We start from the raw sequence: 24,074 nt of genomic DNA on the forward strand, positions 1-24,074 counted from the left end.
CTTTTATCCTCAAACCGTCTCAAGGACATTTTCTTAATTCTTCTTGTTGTGAAATGTGTTAAAATCTGAATAACAAATATCCCCACTGCAGCAAACCTGCAGACTAAGTAAATTTTCATTTTCCTGAATTGATGTTTATTAAATCTATTTAAATAACATTAGGTTAAAAGAGTAGTTTTGCTGCTACATGTATAGGGAGGCTAATAAAGTGTGTTTTGTAGTGAAATATCAATAGCTTATTATAAAATAAATACATTTTCCAAGTTTGATCAAAATATATCCATAAACAAGCACAATACAACAATTTACAATATTATCCATAAGAATAACATAAGAATTTTAAATTTACATTTTTTAAATGTTTTCCGTAACCAATAACCACACAAAATCACTTCCATTTACCTCGCTTGATTACTATTAAAATATTCCCTCATAATTGTCAGTTTATTTCATATTTAAATAACGCTGAATATTTTTTGTCGAAAAACTGATAGAAATTCTGTCTACGATATTTTTATATATGTCATGATTTATCGGCTGTGTACCAGGTTTTGTAATTGAAAGACATTAAATGTCTGTCCAAAGACAGAGGTGTAATAATATCGGTAAACTCCAACTTTACGTCATCCACAAGCACTCAAGCACTAGACTAGGCAATTGTTTGAGCTTGGAAACAACAAAAGGAGAAAATGAGTCTGTTTGACATTCTCTCTTAAAGTCTTAAATGACGCTCGAAGGACAAGATGGACCACACACTTTTGTTATGAGCAGATGTGTGTTACCGTGTTAGCAGTGAAATTTTAAGACTGGTCTAAGTAGAAAGAGAAAGTAGTATGTAATCTGTTGCATAAGGCAGGCACGGACGAGTCAGTAGGTAGAAGAAGGACGCGGACGCGAGATCTAGAGGACATAGACCTTATTCTGTCGACTGTGCAACAGAACAGCTGACTATCAGCTGATATGGCTGTGTTTACTTTAGCCGTTTTAATTATTTTGGGGTTAGGTTTGAAAATCATCTCTGGCGGGCAATTTGCAAGCACAGCATTAGCATTATCGTCATCTCTTCAAACAGAAATTGAAGGTATGATTTATAGTTATTTTATTATCATATAACAATATTTTCTAGGTCATAAAACACAATCTTTAAGAAGAGAATGTCAGCGTCCTTGATCTGTTTTTATAGATAAGTTACATCTATGAATACTTTATTTTTCTATAGGTACATACAACCAAAGAAAAACATATTGGCTCTCCTGTATATTATTACAAGGTTAACGAACTCAAATCATTTTATTGAACTAAAGTTGACAATTAAATATTGCATTAGCTAAGTTAACCATGGTCATAAAACAGCCCTGATAGATTGTTAAAAGGTATGCATCATTTACATTTTTCATCAAAATTTTGTGTTTTGAAAACTTCTATCTGTGATGGTGTTAAAGTTGAATTTTTACTGCAATGTTTATTTAGGCTACTATTGAGTTGCTTTTAAATATGCACAATATAATCAATTATAATTAATACAGTAAGTCTAAAGTGACAATTCGTTTGACTAACTTTGTTTGTAAACAAATACCACTGTATCCTAGGGTTGCTCTGGAAAGTGTAGGCCTATTCCAATGTCTGTCTGATTGTTAAATAAAAATAACTAACACTTCCAGAAAAATACCCAAGTATTCATGTTGGCAAAAGAGCAGCATCTATGGGAGCAATTATTCTTGAAAGGATACATCGGAGACAAGAATGGGTTCAAGAAAGAAGACGATCGCGGAAGGAAATATGTTATGGTGAGACATCTGATAATAACTTTGACTCTGGACATGGGACATTGAACTATGAACATCTTTTTAAAGAAGTTTTCTAAATATTTTAAATAGCATACTTACAAGTCGCTAGGGAGGTTCGAAATGCTGTTCCACATAAAAGTGAGCTATATTAGTATTGGTTTGTACAGTCAGTGGCATATCCCCCCCTTGGATATGCCACTGACTGAGGGTTAGGGGTTTGAACCCCCCCCCCTTGACCTTAAAAAGTGATTTTTTACAATTAATTTTTTTCTATAAATCTCTTTTATATGTCTAAATATTCTCCGACTTCCCCCTCCCACCACCAGTATAACTCCTCCCTTAGGATCATCCTATTTACGCCTACGTGTACAATATTGTATAAAACATTATTTAACATATAGAAATTGAAGGTTATCAATACTAAAAAAAGGAATCGTTTATCTCAATCTCAAAAAAATCTTAGGTAAGTAGGTAACGCCAAGGACTTTAGGGCCCAAAGCAGCGATATCAGGGGTTCAGATCATGGTACTGTACCTGCCACTAAATTTTATCAGTACAATTCACCCTAGTACTATACCGGCTTTACCCACCGGTGCATTTCTAAATAAATTTTACACACAAGACCTAAGCCTATGCATACCGGCAAATGCAAGGTTAACCCCTGCTACAGCAAACCTGCCGACTTAGCGAATTTCCATTTGCCTAGATTGATTTTTAATTATTAATCTATTAAATTAACATTTATGTTTAACGAGTAAACTTACCTAGGTTAGCTGCTACAGGGAAACTAATAAAATGTTTCTTATTAAAATATCAGTAGCTTAGTATGAAATAAATGAAAACGTCAATTTTAATAAAAATTTATCCATAACAAGCCAACTACAACATATTATATTCTCCATAAGAATAGCATAGGAATTTTTAATTAACAATTTTTTAAATTTTCTCCGTAACCAATTATCTTACAAAAACACTATGATAAAATACTAAATTATTTTTGTTTTTTTTTTTAAGCTCTTTAAAAAGGTCGTGAGTTTTAAGGGTAAAAAATGAGAAAACCCCATTTTTACCCCATAAAACCCCCCGTTAAACCCCGTTCCCATGGTCCGATCATGCTGGTTTACGAACTAATTCATGTTTATCCCGCCTTACACCTTCAAACCAAATTTTATCAAAATCGAAAAAAAATTACTCAAGTTATCGTACGGATGGACACACATATATCTATATATAGATAGGCTATATACATATACAAAAATTTGAACGAATGGTGTTTTTGGCCTCTGGGGACATCAAAATGAAAAAGTAAATCGGTCCCGGGCCTAGGTCTTACCGGTAGGTAATAGCTACTGCCCTATAGGGAAATTCGCTAAAAAGGCCGCCAACCTCTATAAAAATCTGTGTTTAGGTAAAAAATGATCAAACAGGAACCATTAAATGAAAACTCTTGAAATATTTTCTGATCAGTTGGGTGGTTTTACTGTTTGGTTATTGTCTATTGTGAAATATCCAATTTTAGAAACTAGTAGGTTAAAAGGAGCATTGATTGTTATGTAACTGTGCCGCTAAGTGTCGGACTATGAACCATAGGTGGTTAATGATTGCCCTGTGACAACTTCGCCTGGTGGATATTGTTCAGACTTCATTCTATGAACAAAGCCAGTTACCAAAGACACTGGAACCTAGTTTCAAGAAGATATTCTTTTTGTTATTTTTTTATATGTTTTTGATAATAATATATAGAAGGTCCAAGTACAATAATCTGAAGGTTTTTATCACTCTTAGTGGATGGTCAAAAAAGATATATACTATACAATGTATGCATCAATAAAATATATAAACTTCATCTGTTCTGAAAACTTACTGGTAAATCCTTTTTTCAGACATAGTCGGCTGTTTTGCAAGAGCAAAGACAACATCTCCACTCAAAAAGAACCCTCAATCTCCTGATGATGTGGATACAAAGTTTCTGTTGTTTACCAGAACCACAGCCGTTCCTATGGAGCCTGAGGAGTTGACGTACGGTGACAAGCGGCAATCAATCGTCAACTCTTCCTTCGACGCTAGTAAACCCACCAAGATTGTGGCTCATGGCTTCAAAGGCAACACCAAACACAAAGCTGCACGCAACTATGTCACCATGTTCTTGAAAATGGCAAGTAAATTAATTCTTGATTCGCTAATTGTTAGATAGGCCTAGTTCATAAAATAGTGTACTAAATGTAATGTATAGAAGCTATTTAAATAAATTGAGTATTTATTGTTTAGTTACTATTGCAGGTAGTTATTCCTAGATGACCCGTTGCTCAAAATCGAGCAAACCTGCAGCTTGTAAAAAAATAAAGAAGGAAAGCATAAACAACAATGTACACGTACATTTTATAAGGAGTCCCAACCAAAGTCAGTCTTCGGTTGGAAACAGAAGAGGGTAAGGAAGTGTATCTAACGACGGATCTAAATAGAATACTCGTATGACATCATTATTATTAAAAAAAGATTCCTCAGGTCAGGTGGTTTTCTGTTTTCACCTCTAGAAATAGCTGAGACATCTGTACAGGTAGCATCATTGTTCTGACCTTTGTCTTTTATTATGTACGCAAGAATCTCAATTGGCTTCTCGGAGCTCTTGTCCCTACAAATTTTTGCCACAGTCTTAAAAGATTGGACAAATGTGATGGTGTTTTCAAGGTGTGGCCCTATTTCCCGCATGATATTTGCAATATATTTTTGTTTGAATTTTGTTTCATGCGCTCTTGGGTTCCGGTGTCAATGTCGTACATATGTAAATCTGTGCATATTTAAGAGGAATTAGAGAACCTACTCGGTGGTAAAAAGAGTCATATTTTGATATTGTAGATCCCATTTGTGATCCTCTCATCTAAATGAGCTTTGGAGGTAAGAATGGCAAAGGGGGAATTGTATTGATAAATGTTATCAAAATAATTTCTGGATGTAAGTCTCGCAGCCCTGTTTTAGATTAGGAGTTTCCAATAAGTTCCTTAAGTATGGTGAATTCCGCAAATGAGATAATAAAATCTTTCCTTAATAGCAACAAATAGTAAAAACTTAACTGTCTCAGGTGGTCTTTTCTTGCTTAAAATGTAAGCCACCACAATGTAAACATTTAATGTTCGTTTGTCGGAGGTTGGATTTATCACCCCCGAGGTCTACTGCTGCTCTTGTTCCATCCGCCAATCTGGGAGGGTGTTGCAAGCGTTCACGTTCATGTTCCCGGCCAATCGCAGTTCTTCGTCTTATAGGTGGCATTTGATTTTAAATTCAAATAAAATATGAAAGTTAACCAAATAACAGAAAGCAACACTTCACAAAAAGTTTTTGATACACGTTGTAAATTACATGATAAAATGGTAAGGTAAGGTGACTGCACTGTGAATAAGCACTTTTAAACATTCACTTCCTCATACCTAACTGTAACCAAAACTACATGATAATTTGGTAAAATATGATACAAGGTAAATCAATAAAACTATTACAAACAATTAGTTGCCAAGTCTAGTTTGAAAATCTTTATTTATTTACCACTTTACCAGACTTAGTAAGCAGATGTTAACTTGTTCGCTGCTGAGCGCTAGATGCCGGGACGGCGCCAGGAGCTGAACCAACGCTTGCCGCTGCGTAACATTGCTGCCGATCCCCACGAGCTGCAAAGAAATATAGGACGCTCGTGACGAGCTGGCTGATCCATGGCTGATCCATTGTTAAACAACAATTCGGAACGTTCCTAGCTCCTGGCGCCGTGGCCTGGCTGACGTTCCGGAACGTCCGTAGCAGCGAACTGTTAAATTAAAAATATAAATTCTGGCTCCGCTCTGGAAGTAAAGTCCTGATGTCTTTGGTTGGTTAACCACTATTTCAAACTACCACCACTATGTACATATGTTTATTTGTAAACAAAATGAATTGAGTTTGATTCAATGTCAACCAATAGCGCCATCGTGCCAAAGCGTGATTCCCTTTCATAATATTCTGAGACGTCTTTGCACATCTAAGTGAAAATACCTTTAATTTGACACCTCAAACGTTAAAATCCATCCAGCCGTTATCGAGTTATGACTGTGAAAAGAAGACTGCTTGGATATTAATAGATTGAAATTGACTATTTATTTTACTTCGAAAGATAATTTAGCGATTCCATGTTTTCTTCATTCTAAATTCTAAGCTGGCTTAGCGACCCTTTCCAAAAAAGTATAATTTAATATAAAGTCATTGATCTGAGTGGTTGGACCTAAAAATTGACAAAATATTTCAGTTTAGACTTCTAACTACTATATCAACCTAGAACCTATTCCATTTTTTGAAGATACCTTTAGGACATAAAATGCCTGTTCTTTCAACCTTCAATCCTTCTTCAGTAAGCACACTAAGTGAGCATGAGCAGTTAAAGCCAAAATGGATACAGCTATGCCAACCTCTGAAGCCATTGATAAGGGTTATGCTAAAGCCTTGTAAGACAGCCACCATTATTGTCCACCCACCAAGAGTAAATTTTGAAGCATTATCTGTTACAGTAGTGCAGGAGAAATTTATGAGAAAACTTGCTGAGCGGGTGGAGAAAAGTTAGGTGTGAGTGTACTATGCATGAATGGACTCAAAAGTTTAAAAGCCAAAATGACGTTCATGATTGTTTGAAATCCTAAAATATTTCATCACCTTTACACTTTTACAGATTAGTTACGTTTTTCACCTAATGTTTCAGGAGGATTGCAATGTGATCATGGTGGATTGGCAGAAAGGTGCTGCAGGCCCATCATACCCCATTGCTGCTGCCAACACACAGCTGATTGGTCGACAGCTGGCCCTGTTGCTGGCAGACATTGTGTCTCTAGGAGCAGACCCTGCGTCTATACACATCATAGGGTTCAGTCTGGGAGCTCATGTAGCTGGGTTTGCAGGACGTGCCGTGCAACAACGGGGAATACACATCGGAAGGATTTCTGGTATTTATTTGCATAATGTTAAGTTTATGCTTTTGTATGATGTTATAATTGTAACGCTTTTCCTCTCAGCACTAGATTAGTCTATATTAAAGAAAACACCCAATGTGGATGGGATAACCTGAAAGACACAGCCAAGAGCTCAGTGTGGTGTAAGGATCTGAGAAGGATACTTCCGACAACTCTTTTGATAAGTAGATAATATTTAAACATGCCTAAGTTCAATAGTACAACCACGGGGGAAGGAAGCGGATAGACTATAGACTAATTTTGCAGGCTGGGAAAGTTTACTCAAGACATTGATGATAAATCAGTTTTAAGTCCTGTCTTTGTAGTATAGTAGCTATATTTTTTCTGTTATCTAGCTTCAAAAACTTGAATTGTAGTAATTACCTATTTTTATTGCCTTTGTTCTTGAGGTAAAGGTTTCTATTCACCCTATCCAGTTCAAAGTCAAAGTCAAAACATTCTTTATTCAATATATAGTGTAAAATTACGTTGAGCTTGAATGGTCACAAACTAAATTCAAAATTAGTTATAGTTCGGTCGTTTAGAAAGCGACTTGCGCGCTAATGCTAACCAATGCTAGAGGAGCTTGCTTTCTAAGCGACCAAACTATAGTTGTGGAATTGGTTTGTTCCATCCTTGATCCTTACTGTCCTGAATCACAAAATAAAAAAGTAGTTCTATCGACAACTATTCAAATAATCTTTCAGCTACCTAGTTTACTAATTGACTTCACAAAATGTAATTGAAACTAAACTAGGCCTATACTAACTGACCAACTTCATGAAAAGTAAACGTAAAAAAAACGTAAAAACTTAAACGTAAAGTAAAATTATTCTAGAAAAGCAACATTTTCTTTAAATCAACCAAGTTATTGCTTCTTAATTAACACACTTTTCCATTAAGTGGAATAAAAAGTACTAGCTGCATTCTTTTTTGCAAATATATCTTAATTGTATGCACTGTGCATTACAGCATATGCTACATAGGAAACATTCAATGGTACACTTAAGTGGTGTCTAGCAAAAGTAGGTAGCAAAGCCCAACACTGCCCTCCTAGCCTTCATGTACTATAACGCTCACAGTAGCCCTATGCAATAAAAGCCCTTGTGTGTAGCCCTTGTGCAATAAAACTTTCCGCACATTGCTCAACATTCGGGCTCTTCCTTATCATCCCATAAGCAAGTTTCTTCTGTATCTTACTTCTCTGTGTTCTACTGTAGATTGTTAAGTCTGTAATGCAAGTGATTGTGTTGTCAGTGTTGCCCAGGTTTGGACCCTGCCTCTCCGTTGTTTCGACAATCGACGGGAGCGTCATTTCCTCCTCTTAACCGAGACGATGCCAGCTTTGTGGACATCATTCACACAGACGCTGCTAAACTTTGGCCTGACGGCTTCGGTCTCTATAGCCCTTTAGGACACGTAGACTACTTCCCCAACGGAGGCCAGAACCAGCCGGGCTGTGCTTTTGTCAGAGCTTCACTGATAGTCAGCCACTTTGGTAAGTGTTGCCAATAAAAATTAAAAAGAAATAAAAAATCCTAAATTTCAAAAGGCAAATTCAGGGCCAACCAATATACATATATTGCACTTAACCAATATATTGTCCCAGAAAACAGTATTTATATTACCACATATAAGCTGAATTTGGAGATCATATTTTTATGGAGATTGTTCCACAGACGCAGACATTTACAACAATATCCCTGTCATAAGCTCTACTCCTAAAGTGAATTATGAGCAACGTGAAAGCGACAATAATGCATGACCTTAAACTACTTTCAGCAATAAAGCTAAAGTCTTTTTCAAGATATTTTGATAATCCATTCATTCTGTATGGTAAAATGGAAAATGTTAACAAGAAACTTAAAAAGTCTTAACTAAACTATCCAAAACATCCAAAACATTAAATAAGATGAAGTTTAATATTCACCAGCAAGAAAAAATCAAAATGATAACCCAGAATGGAAATGAAATATGATGACAATCACCCGCTAATCAATGTGTTTTGCATTACAGAAGGTCATGTAAACTCGAGTGTCGTCTGCAATCACGCCAGAGCTCATCAGCTGTTCCTGGAGAGTATTACCACAGAAGGTTGTCAGTTCTCAGCCTTCCGCTGCCCAGGAGGCCCTGATGCTTTCCAACATGCAGAGTGTTTCCCTACCAGATGTGATGTCAACACTACAGGTAGGGTAGCCAACCATACAACTGAATAATACCCAAAATTGATTAAGTTTATTTTTTTTAGCCATTCAGATTACAAGCCATCACCAGCTTTATAGAACAACTCATGTTATAGCCTCGATCAGACAGGGCTAATGTTAGCAGCAAGTAAATGTTAGCGCAGTATTAATAACTTTTAGATCAGCATCATTCAAGTTATCAAATTAACTTAAAGTACATAAAAATGTATATAATCTAAACCAAGATTGTGTTTAAGATTTGTGATTTGTGAGATTGTGACCAAGAAGCAGATTAAGCATTTGTGCCTTTGGATCATGGTGGAGAGCATGCTCAGCTGGCTGGATTCAGACTTTCTGTACAGTTTACTAGGCCGCTATGGTGATTCGTAGATAGGCCTACTGCTGTATGGTACGGAAGAATGGACAGACACGCTCAACAAGGAGGTATACAGGATGCGCCTCTCACCCTCGGGGTAGACCACTTTACGAACAGTGTCCAAACCTACTGGGTGGGTACTGGAGTCATCCCTGTCAAACCTTCGGTGGCGAGGATGGAAATTTATTAGTTCAGTGGTGGGTAGGGGGAGAGGGCCAGGCAAGAAGAGAAGAGAGTACCTGTACCTACTGGCTCTGGCAGGATAGCTGGCAACAAGAGAAATGAGGACACTGAACTTGGCCCTGGCAACTGATTCAGTTACTCCAACTGTGGGTCAATTGGCAATACAGAGAGGTGATAATTACATTACTTAGTTTCTGACAGGTCACAACTATTTCTGGGCGGGGACAGATGGACCTTGTAAGTTGTAACCTAGGAGATCGTCCTTGAACCGTTTAGGTTGTAAAAATAGTTATAGCCAGAAACAGTGTGAGCCCTGACGGCTTGGATCCTATGTTGACCTGACCTGTGACGCTTGATGTGAAAAAAGCACAGATGGGGGAAATGAGACCAACAGGGAAGAGAGGTTCTTCAGTGGGCGGTTTGATCAATTCAGGAGTTACACACAACAGGTTGGCCATCTATATGTGTGAAAGCATTTTCCCTCCTTTACCATAAAAAAAGGTGGGGCACATATAGGCAGTATGGATAAAGCACCATTATTGTTAAAGAGCTGACGGTTCATTAGACTCAATCTAGTATGTGACAGTACTGACAACACTATCATGGGTCCCTTCTTATGTTGTCGTAAGCCTTCTGAAAGTCAATAAATAAGGCATAAAATTCTTTATTGAACTCCCAATAATTGGCTACTATTTCTTTTAAGATAAATATTTGATCAGTTGTCGATCTACTCTTCATAAACCCCGCTTGATGTATAACTATCAACTCGTGTGAGTATTGTTCTAGACGGTTTAAAATAATTTTTGTCTAGACGGAAAAGCCAACATAATTTTGTTAGATGTGTACCATTTTGACAATATGTGTAGGCATATATAATCGGATATTTAAAGAAATTTAATTTTTATTTAAAGTAGAGCTTGGTACAATTTGGATTAGCACAAGATAGGCTAATCAATAGAAAACCAATCATTGTCATTTGATTTCAGGTCCAGGTTGTGGCATCATGGGCTACCGAGCAGACAAAACAGTGGCACGAGGGCCTTTATTCCTTGTCACTAGAGACTCCCCTCCATTCTGTGGTAAGTTTTTAATTATCAATGAATATAGTTTGTATGATGAATAAACTTTATTCTTATTTATGGTATTAACGAAACAACATACTTACTTAGGGAGTCCACCAATTGATAAGAAATTGCCAAACTATGTTTGGTTAAGCTTTACCCTCAGTATGTTTACATCTAACCTGTAGTTTTTTAGGTTAAAATCAAGCTTTAAAATACACACAAATTGCATCTTTAAGAATGTGTCACTTGCTGTTGTATGTTCACAGTTGTCGCACCTAAAGTCACATTCAATTGTCAAACGTTTCAATATTCAGGCATATGCAGCTATTCCCTCTCCAGCGTCTTGAAATTTACAGATAAAGTTATAGTGATGTTATCTACATAAAATAATACACTGCTGAACAAAAAATATAATACAAATGTTTTACTGACAAAGAAAAACGATCTTCGGGTCTTTTTATCGCCACTCTCTCCTGTGATCGCAAATTTGTTCATGAAAAATTTTGAAGAGAAAGCCATAAGTTCAGCAAAATTAAAACCCACAGTCTTTCTGAGATACGTTGACCACACTTTTGCAATATGGCCGCATGGACCAGATTCATTAGACACCTTCGTACAGCACCTTAATTCTATCAACCCCAAAATACAATTCACTATGGAAACTGAAGAAAATGGATGTCTACCCTTCTTAGATGTACTGGTTATTAAGAAACCTGGGCCATACGGTGTACAGGAAAAAGACTCACACAGACTGCTACCTACACTCAGAATCCCATCACCATCCTATGCAGAAATCAGCAGTTCTGAACACCTTAGCTAACCGAGCTCTGAAGATATGTGATAGTGACAACATTGAAACTAATGCAAATATGATTGAAATTAAATATTGTGTGTGTATTTTGAAAATCAATCAATTGTAGCTGGATAACATAAATATATAAAAAACATACTGAACTGTTTTGTTTATATATTAAAGGAAATATTTTCTTGTATTTTATGTTTACTTCAGAATAAATGCATTATGAAAATAACACACACAAATGTTCTATATGAATAGAAAAATAATTTAGTTTGATATTATGATAGGGAAAAGAAGCTAGTTTAGTATTAACACGTTACTTTTCCAAGTTAGAAACATTTAAATGCGTTATAATCTTTTTAAAGATACTCGTTAATACCACTATAATGCCGATCTCTGATGACGGTAATAAAATAACACTTAACGCATAACTATGAAAAAGACATGCAGATTAACACCTTTAGTTATAGATAGTCACCTGCAATATGGACACACTCTTTCAATTTTGTATCAAAAATCATCATAGAGCCGCGCCGACTTAAAATACGTGAGCTTGCCTAATACAAAAGTTTACTTTATTGAAGTTATTTCATTCTTTTTAGAGCATTTTGAAGTCGGTCGTATTTTTTTACAAAAATAAATTATTTCATGATTTTTAGTGACTGTATAATTTGTTATATATTAATTACTTGAAGTTTTTTGATAAGCAAAACTGCTTGAAACAATCAAAAGTGCCACAGAACAATCATTATTTTTAAACTGCTTGAGTCACCTGTTCAGTTTACATAATCAATGGGTATAAAAATTAAAATTTTTGGATTTTCCTTTAAAAAAAAACAAAGATTTGTCCATTACATTAGGCCTAATGAAAAAAAAAAGAATGTCTTTCTTAGAGACATTGAAATGCCAGACATCGTTTCCTGCAATTGGTGTACTTCTACATTATAAAACGAAATACAGTAATGTCTCAAGCCTTTTGGAACAATAAGAAAGTTATTCCTCAGCCACCAGCACTAAAAAATCTCTTAAAAGTAGAAAATTGGTTGTTATCACGTATATTACCTTTGAAAAATACGTGTATGAAAGATTGGTTCAGCTAAAAGTGGTGTAAGGGGTAGGTGGTTTTGTTTGCTCAAGATGTAGTTGAAATTGCAAATCAGCTTCCCATTTCCGAAGCAGGCATAATATTATAGACAGTGAAGAATATTAATAAACACTCCACGTCTTCAAATGCATGTTTAGTAATAAAAATATTTAACACTTTTAAGACGATTGACGATTATGCAATCTCACACCTCTTATGTCGTTTAAGGAATAATTGCATCTAATTTATGTTTAGACCTCTTTTACGAATGCTTTGGTTTTCACAATACACCTTAAATTGTCAATATCATACAGCTATTCACTATGTTTTTATAAGTCAGAACATTCAATACTCAAAACAGAATCATACACAAATCAGGTCAAACGTTGAAATACCTTTTTTATAGTCACCAAAACAAAATGCATTTTTTCAATGTAACTTATTTAGTCTCCATGGCAAGAAATAGTTTAATAATCCATATGAAGCAACTGTTTCATGAAGAAACTGTCTGTAGCTTCATTTAAATGGTTTTAACTAACAGCTGTAGGAATGTTATTATTATTTATTGCCTTCTCTGCTCAAATGTAAACAATCTGCACAAATGTAAACAAAATGAATGTTGAATATTTAAGGTTTTCAGAATTTTTCACCGAAACAAATATTATACTTAAACATAATATATAAGGTACCAAATAGAAGCTCTCCTGGTTATTTTGGTGGTGGAACCACACTGATCGGTAAAAGAATCACAGAGAAATTGGTGAACATACATAGAAAAAAAAAACATCGCCACAAACAAATTGAGAACCTCCTCATTTTGTTGGTAGTGGGGAAGTCGGTTAAAAAGCATCACAAACACAAAAGTGAACTATGACAAAATAATAATAATTTATTGGAACGGCTGAACGGTACGGTATTCAAGTAATACATCAATAATGATTGCTTTTCCAGGGGAGCAACTCCACGCTACAGTGAAGGTCTCACAGAGGACCTCTGCAATGAGAGGATACTTCCAGTTATCTGTCAGACATGGAAATGAGAACACAGCTTTTGAGCTGTACTGTGAGTGAGTACATAAACTGTTAAACTATCTCTGATGTTTGGAACTGTTTGGTTTGGGTTACTAATGCAAACAAAATTGATAATATTGTAGACCTTGAATTGTGAATTTGACCAGACATGAACAAGGTGGCGGGCAACTGAGGCAGAAGAGAAGGATCATAACGGACAGGTGAGGGATAGGACGCTATCGGTGATTGGTTTAATGCTCAACCAACGGTATTAATGTATTTAACTGAATCATCCGTTACATCACTGTTGCCAATACAAATATAAAATGTTATAAATCTATATGCATATATTACGATTATGTCTTTTGTAAAAGCTTCATAGTATGATCATAGTTCCATTCTTGGTAACTTTTTCAATCACATTTGGAGATTAGTACTGGGACTACGTTACTACGGATTTTATCTAAGTGATAATGCCGCAACCCCTATGTCTAGACTGAAGTAATGTGAAAAACAATCCCAGGCTCGTGACTAGCGGCCTAGGAAAAAAAAACTATGGTTCCAGGTTCATTGGTTCTTTTATCTTTTTTTAAATTTTTTTTTTATAGTTTTCTTTATTCTTATTCAAAAACTTACAGAAATCGGTTTTCATGGACAAATAATTGAACTTTTGAAATCTTACTTAAGCGTTAGAAAACACAGAACAGTAATTAAAACCGTCTCTGGGAACAAATACTCTTCTTAGGCAAATAATAACTATGGAGTTCCGCGAGGCTCAATCCTAGGTCCTCTCCTATTCCTCACATATATATTAATGATTTATCTTTTCATTTTTCAAGTGAAATCTGTAGCTTTACCCTTTATGCAGATGATACAACAGTCTGATGAGACGAGATACTGTTAAAATGTTACATGATGATGTCAAAGAAACAATTGAAGAAATAGCAAATTGGTCTTTTAAAAATGGCTTACTTTTGAATGAAGATAAAACTAATGTTTTAATTTTCAAATTGAGAAATTCAACCACTGAAACAGAAACTAATGCCTCGCCCACAGATGTAGTAAAGTTTTTAGGAATATATTTGGATAGTAAACTACAATGGACAGAGCATATTAATTTTCTAAACAAAAAACTTAGTCCAACAAGATATGCTTTAAGTGTTTTAATTCAGGTTACCTCCTTGGAAGTATGTAAAAATGTTTACCTAACCCGCCATGTTAAACTTCCCTATCCCAAGCGTGATGTATACAACTTCCTTACTTCTCGAGTGATGTAAAGTTGAAAAAAACTCACTCGGTGATGTAATGAAACCCATTTAAATAACATTGAGTGCTTAACTTAAAAAAATATACCTCTATGGAGGTATCGACGTTCAACGCTAGAAATCAGCTGTGCGCTTGAATGTTATTGTTAATGCTATAAAGTATTTTCCTAACCTAGCTTTTGTTTGTAAAAGAACGTTACTGTTAGACGATGAGTGAAATGGATAATGAAAAATATTGTACGTAAGCCCATGTATATTGTCGGGTCAGGTAAAATCTTGTACGTTACACGTTGCGCAAGAGCGTGTTTACATCTCTTAGGTGAATTATGCAACTCGCTTATGCTCGTTGCACAACATTCACCTGCGTGATGTAAAAACGCTCTTATTACACTGAGGCATGTAGAACCAAAAGCAGGTAAGTCACCCGAACCAAATTTTCTAGGAGAAGCCTAAAACTATGTCACATACTTGCCAGCAAACAATATACGTCCTTTAACCTTAAAAAATAGTAAAAAAATCATTGTTTATCATAAAATAATATTATATGGGTGTTTCCACATCAGATTTTGCAATAAAATACTTTGAAATTGGAGATACCTGGATTTGGAAATAAAAAATGGATTTACTTGTTTTTGGAACTTAATTAAGAGGATTTACTTGGTCATGAAAGTTACTTTTGAGATGGTCACTGGATTATCATGCCAACTTTGGTTTGGTGAATCAAAATAAAGCATTTAAATTATTTGGAAACATTATCATTAGTACCTGGCGTAGTATTAGTAGGCTAAATGATGGATTTTCTAGTGATTTGCTGTAGGGAGAACTGTAAATGTATACTGTAAAGATTTATTTTGTAAATTAATTTACGGCAAAATTCCAAACTTATGGGTTGGGTGTTAAATCATAATATTGCCTATAACATATTGTTACATTACAATCAGAATTATTGATCTAGCCTAGGATATGTATGGTTGAAATTGGCTATGTTAAATCATTAACTGTTGGAAACTGAAGTAGGACCAGCTGCCGCACAATTTTTATTAAAAAATAAAACAGCCCTGTGAACCTATTCACAGATTGTGCTGATGTCTAGAATTATATTTTCTACCTTATTTTTTGCAGCAATAGTACATACATAAACTATGCTAATGTTTACAAGTAATCGTATCAGCTGGACTCAAAAACCTAAAAAGTTCACAAATTCGACAGAATTCAGCAATTTACATCAGCACAATCTGTTGGTGGCTTAATTCATTATGTCAATTTCGATTTTAAAACTGGTGACACATTTAAAATGTGGATGAAATGTCTAAATCTATCAATAATCAAAGGATAAACTTTCTAACATGAATGTATTAGTCCTATAGATTCAAGAGTGGGCAGCTACCGCAATAGTGACAGTGGAATTTAACTTCTATAATTTAAATATAAATCGTTCTAGTATGTGTACATAGGCTGTTACTAAAAATGTTAATAAGTTCTGCATATTAAAAAGTACACATTACAGATATGAAGGAACCATAAGTATTATCAATTTCAGACAGCAGCAAACAGCTCACTGTAACAGCTGTTGGGAGGAGCTGTATTCTGATTGGCTACAATGGAGATACCTGTTGTTGGTTTGAACTGTCAATGGATTTACCTTTATTTGATTCTAACAGCAGTTTTCAACAGAAAAAAAGGGGGTCTGACTTTCTGAGGGGAGGTACAAATGAGGCATTTAGTTCAAAATTCCTCCGTGAACAGCGCTGTAGTAGAGAGCACTTTGGCAATGAAGGTTTACTAATCGCAAAAATAGTTCTGTTCATAAAATAAAATTATAAATACCTAAAATTCAATTTTATTAATTTTTAATTACAAAATTAAACTATCATAACCTAACCGAACTAACCAAACTTGCTGATAAAGAAATAATATAACAAAAGTTTATAGTAATCGGAAAAATAATTCTGTTTATGAAATAAAACTAGAAATTGCTCAATTAAAATTTTATAATGACTTAATAATGAAATTAAACTGTAATAACCAAACCAAACCAACCAAACTTGCTGAAAATAAAAAAATCTTGGACAAAAAGTTAATGCCACCGGCGGGATTCGAACCCGGGACCTGCAGTATATCAACCCGGCACGCTAACCATTAGACCACCGAAGCCGATGGCTATCGACCGTTTTGTTACGGTAATGGCGTTCCCTCAGCTAATAAGAAGCCCTCAGCTGTCATCGTAGCCTCTTCTATACCTCCCCTGAGTAAATACCAAAAAAAGGTCTGGATATATATTTTTTCGCCACTAACCATTTGGACAGGCTTGTAGATCTGTTTCCAATGTATTATAAACAGCTGCCACCTCAATTTTGACAAAAATTGGACATACCTGCTTTTGGAACTATATGCCTCGACTTGTAATGTAAATAGCTATAATTATGCTTATGTGTACTCTATTTTAAGCTATGGTATTATGTTATGGCGGACAGCCACATTTCCACAAAGTTTAATAAAAACAAAAGTCAATAATCAGAACTCTTGCAAATAACACCAAAACAACATCATGTAGACAATTGTTTCGAAATTTTAAAACTTTAACTCTGACTTAAATATACGTTTTTGAAATTTAAAAAATGGTTCATGGAAATCCTGGTATGTTTCAAAATTATCTTAGTAATCACTCATATTATTAATTAACAGCTGTGTCTAAGGAATATGTTGCCTTAGTCACTAACAAGACTACAAGATCGCGCCACTCATCCTACACTCATCTCCATTCATACTTGGCTTAAAATACCTACTTTGTATGGTCGCCATTTCATTGAAAAGTATTAAAACATTATAATACCCGAAGACAAGACATTTTTCAATACCCCACTCATAATTAAAAAAAATTTATAAGTCCTCTGTATATGGGGTTAAAAACTTACAATAAGATTCCAAAAGCAATTAAACATAGCAAAATTTACACACAAAATCATAACGGTTTTAGCAGAAAAAGCATATTGCACTACACTCTTGAGGAATTTTTCAACGTCTCTTGGCAACAGACACCCATTCTCTTATCTACCTCACCTAACAAACAGTTCCACCATGCTGTAGCTTTTGTACCTTACTGGCTAAATCTTTAGTTTTTTTTATTTAGAATTCTTGATTTGTTAGAAACCTTGACAATGTACCTGTCTGTGTATTATGTTTGTAATAATTGTAACAGATGTTATGTGCAATAAAGAATTGTCATTTGTCATTTGTCGAAAGATCCAGGGTGAAATAATTCTTGATTCTCCCCATTACTCCATAAAGCTCATCCATTCAAAGCTGGGTGAGGGGATTAATATTATTGATGAATGTAAATGTAGCTAATATACCCACATTCATCAGGAACCTAACGATTCCTATATTCATATGTAATTATTATTGTTATTGGCTTTAAAATACTTCTAAGATTGCAGTACCACTCCAGAATTGTTTAAGCATCCATGGATATTTTAACAATAGAGTTATTGGAAAGGGACATGTAGGGGACAATGTTGCCCCAAAGACTTAGACAATAGTTATTTGTGCAACTAGTGAGCAAAGGGAGCAATTGACTCACTCGAGAGAAATACTTACTCACGAGCCGTAGGCCAGTGAGGAATGGTTTCTCGAGTGAGGCAATTGCACTTTGCACTCGAGTTGCACATTATATTTTTCCTACAGTTACCATAAAACAAATAAATTGGTGAAGAAACGTGACATATTTTTACACATAAGTGAACTTTTAATATGACATTTAATGATACAACAGTACAACAGCTAACCATCTGATTTACAGCTAATGCTGCCAACGTATTTCGCATGCATACGACCTTGTCTGCATGTTACGCGCTCACTATTTCGTGCCTTCACGTTGCAAATCTGGAGTGAGACAAAGTAATTAGAGTGAGATGAGCGAATTGGCCACTTCGCTTTCTCAAATCAGTGAGAGAACATGTACATTTTTAGGTAACTGTAGGAAAATATTTATTTTATCTAATTGTAGAATATTAAATAAATATATAAAATAAAATTCAGCGTAAAAATATAAAGGATAGGTAGTTAAATTGTATACATAATGTGATCTATGGTATTGAACATATATTGTTTTCCTACAGTTACCTAACAATGTACATGTTCTCTCACTGATTTGACAAAGCAAAGTGGCCAATTCGCTCATCACTCTAATTACTTTGTCTCACTCCAGATTTTCAACGTGAAGGCACGAAATAGTGAGCGCGTAACATGCAGGCAACGTCGTATGCGCGCGAAATACGTTGGCAGCACTGGCTGTAAATTAGCTGGTCAGCTGATGTACTGTTGTATTTGTCACTTCACATACAATACAATGTTATATTAAAAGTTCACTTCTGTGTAAAAATAGGTTATGTTTCTTCACCAATTTATTTGTTTTATGGTAACTGTAGGAAAAGTATAATGTGCAACTCAAGTTCAAAGTACAATTGCCTCACTCGAGAAACCATTCCTCACTCGCCTACGGCTCGTGAGTAAGGATTTCTCTCGAGTGAGTCAATTGCTCACTTTTCTCACTAGTTGCACAAATAACTATTTCTGGTTAAGAGAGTAGAATGAAATACCCCCGCCGCAGCAAACCTGCCGACTAAGCGAATTTCCATTTGTCTTAATTGATTTTCAATTAAATATATTAATAACATTAGGTTTAACGAGTACCTAGGTTTGCTGCTACAAGGAAACTAATAAAGTGTGTTTTTGTAAAATATTGATAGCTTAGTACAAAATAAATAAATTTGATCAAAATACAAAATATATCCATAAACAAGCAAACTACAACATTTGACAATATTCTCCATAAGAATAACATGGGAATTTTAAATTTAAAATTTTTTTAATTTTCTCCGTTACTATTAACAGAACAAAAATACTTTTATATACTAAATTAATTGTTTTTTTAAGCTCTTTAAAAAGGTCTAAAGAGAAATTGGGAAATTTTGTGTTTTGAGGGTCAAAAGTGAGAAAAACCAATTTTTACCCCATAAAACCCCCCGTAAAGCCCCGTTCCCATGGTCCGATCATGCTGGTTCGCGAACTCATTCAAGTTTATTCAGCTTTACACCTTTAAACCAAATTTCATCAAAATCGGACAAAAATTACTCAAGTTATCGCGTTCACGGACGTATATATATATATATATATATATAAGTCTATATATATATATATATATATATATATACATATATAAAAATTTGAACGAATGGTGTTTTTGGACTCTGGGGACATCAAAATGAAAAAGTAAATCGGTCCCGGGCTTAAGTCTTACCATGAGACCTACGGTAATAGCTACTTTCCTATAGGGAAATTCGCTAAAACTGTTCCAGCCCTGTATCACACTTTGCAAATTCAAGCTGTTTTGGGAAATGCAGTGCCATCTGGCTGATAATAATGCACTGTGGTTGTTACAGCATTTCCCGATTGCCGGTCATCCCGTCCCGTGTCACTGTGTCAATGACTTAGTCATTCTTCACTGCTTCATTGTCTTTATGTTTATATTGGAGCACAAACATAGGATAGGAACCCTTTGCGGTCGAATGGCGAGTATAGGTCGCCGCCCGCCATTTTCCCGGCTGCTCAAAAATAGAAACCTATACAAAAAAAAATTCAAAAAATCAAAATAGTTAATGTTTGCAGTTGAATGGCGAGTATAGGTAACCGGGCGCCATTTTCCCGACTGCTCTAATGGCAAACTATACTCTGCGAAAAATGGGGACAAAATTCGACCTCAGAGGGTTTTAAATCAATAAATTGTAATTATGTTTCATCTTTGACTATTGATACAACTTCAGTATCCAATAGTCAGTAGTTTCATTGTTTGTTTTGGTGCTGCGAATGAAATAGGATTTCGTAAATTTAATTTATCCTCAAAATGTTCGTATGATTTTTTGTTTAAAAAGATAATTACCAATTAGCCTACATTAAAAATAATAAATTATTTACTTTTATTATTGTACTTGATTTACTACCACACACAATCTTTCTTGGTTATTTAGCTATCTCAAATGACACTTTATTAATTGGAAATGGCATCATTTCATATATTCCATACCCCCCTCACCACTGGTAAGTTAGCGGCAGAATTAAAGAATCCATGCCCCCAACAATCAAGGTCTAGCCCAGACCATGACTTCAAGATTCTTTTGCTAACCCAGTCCTCAGATATAAACTGAAATGCTAAGTGATCTTTATTGTTTAGGTTGAAGGACGCTATCCAAGGAGGGTTGGAGCTACACAGTGTAGCTGCTGCCAAGTACAACACCATTTCCCCCAGTGAGACTCCTGTGCTGCAAGCCCACCTCAGCTACAGGTCCTTGGAGTTCCAGAACCCGGATGCCCCAGAGACTGCAGTCGGGGACAAAGTTTACATCGACACCATTTCAGTCGCTGACCTGCACGGCAACAGGTAAGCTCTGTCACCGATTTATTAAGTCTGACAAAATTACTCTGTGAGTAGGTGAAGAAAGGTTCATTAGCTAGGTATCTGCTTGCCTGGTAATTAGATGGTCGCTAGTTTGACCCTAAGAATAGTCGGTAGGTTTTGAATGGTTTTAAATTGGATCCATTTCTTAATCATTGGAGCCTGGCTAAAAAAGCAGCTGGTCGAAGTCATCAAAAAAGTAATCATCTATTCCAATTCCATTTAACACTCATCTTCGCCTTTTGTTGAAAGCTCAATGGTCAATTAAAAAAAAACGGATATCTATCTAGTTTTCAACCTTTAAAAAGCAACTGGTTTTTAAGATCAGACCAGTATCCTAGATATTACAATACTACAATACTAGCTTACTAGAATACAATACTAACAAGATTTCTCATATACTAACTTTAAATAAAAATATTGTACTATAGGAGGTATTAAAGAAGTCATTCATAATGCAAATGTTTTGGTTGCTCACTTTTAGGGGAAATAGAACCCTAGAATGATTCATCATTGAATGAAATATTAAGAAGGCCAAGTTGTGACAAGCATAACTTTGCGATAGCAGAACGTGTCTGGAAAGATTTCTCAATAGAAAAATTCAAGCTTTCGCTGCGATTGTGAAGGACATTAGGCCTATGATTTTCCGAGACCGTGGACGAAAATGATGTCTACAAGACCAAGGAAGATATTCAATATTTTGCTGCAATCGCAGAAAAAGATTACGTTGTCCTTGACTGTGGGAGATGATGATGACGAACCATGGAAGATGTACAAGATTTTGTCACGATCGCAAAGACAAGTTTCCATGACTGCAGGAGATGTTAATCATGTCTACTTGCCCATCTATTCATGATTTGGTTGCAATCACGGAAAATGATTAAGAGTTTCCATCACCAGGGGAAACGCTAACGATGGCTACTTGATCGTGAAATATATTTTACATTTTGCCACGATTATGTAAGCGACTATGCGGATATTTTCTTGAACGCGGTAGACGATAATGGTTTTTGCAGGATCGTAGGACGTGTGAATCGAGTTTCCCGCTTTTGTGTCCCAAGTTCGTTTTCCTGGCTCAGGCCAGAATATTTTACCTCTTGGCTATCGTGCCTCATCATCACCAGAAAATGATTGAAGAAAAGTAGGGGTGAGATATTGTTTAATCATTTGGGATAGCTTCTTACAATACTTCGTTTAAAACCTCTTCGGTGGCGTATTTGTTATTCGTTTAATTTATTCCCTACTTCCATGTTCCACGGATAGAGCAGACAGAGTTGGGAGCATCTCTTTTACTTAAAATGTTACAAATTTTTTGCAAGTGGATTAGTTGAAATCCCTGTGAGAGAGTGGATATAGAGATAGGTGCAGAACAACAGACATAGTAGAAATTGGAAAATCAACATGCTGAAATTTTTCAGCATGGATATATCGAGTGGATATATCTTTTGTGGATATATCGAGGATTAAAACCGTTCCTCTCTCATCAAAGTCAGAGATTTTAACCATTAGGCTAGTGACACACCTTGAAATAAGCGTTGTTGAGGGGTTTGACGGTTTTAGCATGTGCTTAACATGCTCAAATGTTTGTAGCAGGAGTTTTACTGTAACACTGGTAAATTGCACTGCGCGTAAACATTGGCGAGGTTAAGGTATGCTTACTCCCTGACAGCATTCAGATCCCCCCCATATGTTTGTCACTGCGGGAGCTTTGTAAGAGATTGGAAATGTCTTATCAGGACTGTGGAAGATTTATTCTTTCTTGTTAACAGTGTTAACCACCTTGACTCTTGGCCTTGATGATTGATGCTTTCAATCATCCACATGACCAAGAGAAATGTCAAAGACCAGTTAAAGGCTGTGGATTTTTTATCTACGGTTGAACCTGAGGCTTGACTATTTTATCTAGCTTGGAGTTCTCAGTTCGCTTGCTTGCCAAGTGCTGACAACTGCACTATGTACTACAACCACAGTGCAATGTATGTAGTGCACTAGCTGCTCTTGATTTAGTGCAACTAGCTTGCCTTATTTTCAGGTTCAAACAAAGGTGTTACCCTCTGCTACTAATATTAGTAGCACCCCCAGGGCAAACAGACATTTCTCACATGTACCTTTTTAACTTGCAACTATTGTTTTGTAGGTGGTACTACTGTGGCTTGAACACTGTCCTAGAAAACAAGGACGGCTCATCTTTCGTCACGGTTTTGGTTCCTTTGAGCCTCAAGAAATGTGTTGTGTAGCAATTTGCTTCCTGATGTTAAATTTTAAAGAGTGGAAACGTTACTTTAGGCGTTGGTCTTCTTAACAGGATTTACCATGGATAAAATTAATGTCTGCCAAGGGTAAAAACACATAGCATTGAGTGGCTATGATTATTAAAAAATAAAAATAAATTACTATAGTGTAAAAAAAAACTTATAAAAACTTATTTTGCTATCCCATTCCATTATTTTGCACTTTCCCTTGCACATTAATTCTTCCTTTATCAGCCTGAATACTAACTTTTTTAAGTGTAGAAAGATATAAGCTTAGAGATCCATTCAGGTCCCTTTTTTGGAGGAATAATTGCCCTCTGTAATTGACTGATATCTACAGGCTAGACTCTAAACTATGTTGATGATTCGAGATTGATTCAGAAACTGTTGCCTTTTGAATCAGCAGATTGTCTAGATTCCTACATCGCTTGGGATTTTAGAGATGGATACTGATTGAATACCAAACATCACTATACAATAACTCAGTAATAAATGTAGTGCCTAGACAGCTTTAATAGTGCCTCCTTTTACTAAACTATCTTACTTTGGTTAGCTTAGCAGTGATTAAGCAAAATGACAATAATGAATGAGGTAGTGCCAACATAATTCCATCTCATATAGCTATGTCCTACCATAGTTTTGGTGTACAATCATAG

At 35.5% G+C, this 24,074-nt stretch overlaps 1 protein-coding gene across 1 annotated transcript; it reads left to right on the forward strand.

The window, feature by feature from the left end:
- Positions 1-847: 847 nt before the first annotated feature.
- Positions 848-23,808, forward strand: LOC128994391 (pancreatic lipase-related protein 2-like). The gene is made up of 10 exons (XM_054418932.1): positions 848-1,081; positions 1,662-1,787; positions 3,671-3,942; positions 6,505-6,745; positions 8,019-8,249; positions 8,768-8,938; positions 10,480-10,572; positions 13,392-13,506; positions 20,945-21,151; positions 23,304-23,808. The coding sequence occupies exons 1-10, from the start codon at positions 961-963 to the stop codon at positions 23,401-23,403; spliced, it is 1,677 nt and encodes a 558-aa protein (XP_054274907.1). The 5' UTR covers positions 848-960; the 3' UTR covers positions 23,404-23,808.
- The last annotated feature ends 266 nt before the right edge of the window (positions 23,809-24,074 follow it).

Source organism: Macrosteles quadrilineatus, unplaced genomic scaffold (genome assembly GCF_028750875.1).
Source record: "Macrosteles quadrilineatus isolate MER2022 unplaced genomic scaffold, UCM_ALF_1.0 Scaffold_5__1_contigs__length_97177068, whole genome shotgun sequence".
Lineage (NCBI taxonomy): Eukaryota > Metazoa > Arthropoda > Insecta > Hemiptera > Cicadellidae > Macrosteles > Macrosteles quadrilineatus.

Coding starts and splice junctions, on each gene's coding strand:
- LOC128994391 (XM_054418932.1), top strand. CDS start 961: ATGGCTGTGTTTACTTTAGCCGTTTTAATTATTTTGGGGTTAGGTTTG. Junction 1,082..1,661: donor TCTTCAAACAGAAATTGAAG/GTATGATTTATA, acceptor TAACACTTCCAG/AAAAATACCCAAGTATTCAT. Junction 8,939..10,479: donor ATGTGATGTCAACACTACAG/GTAGGGTAGCCA, acceptor ATTTGATTTCAG/GTCCAGGTTGTGGCATCATG.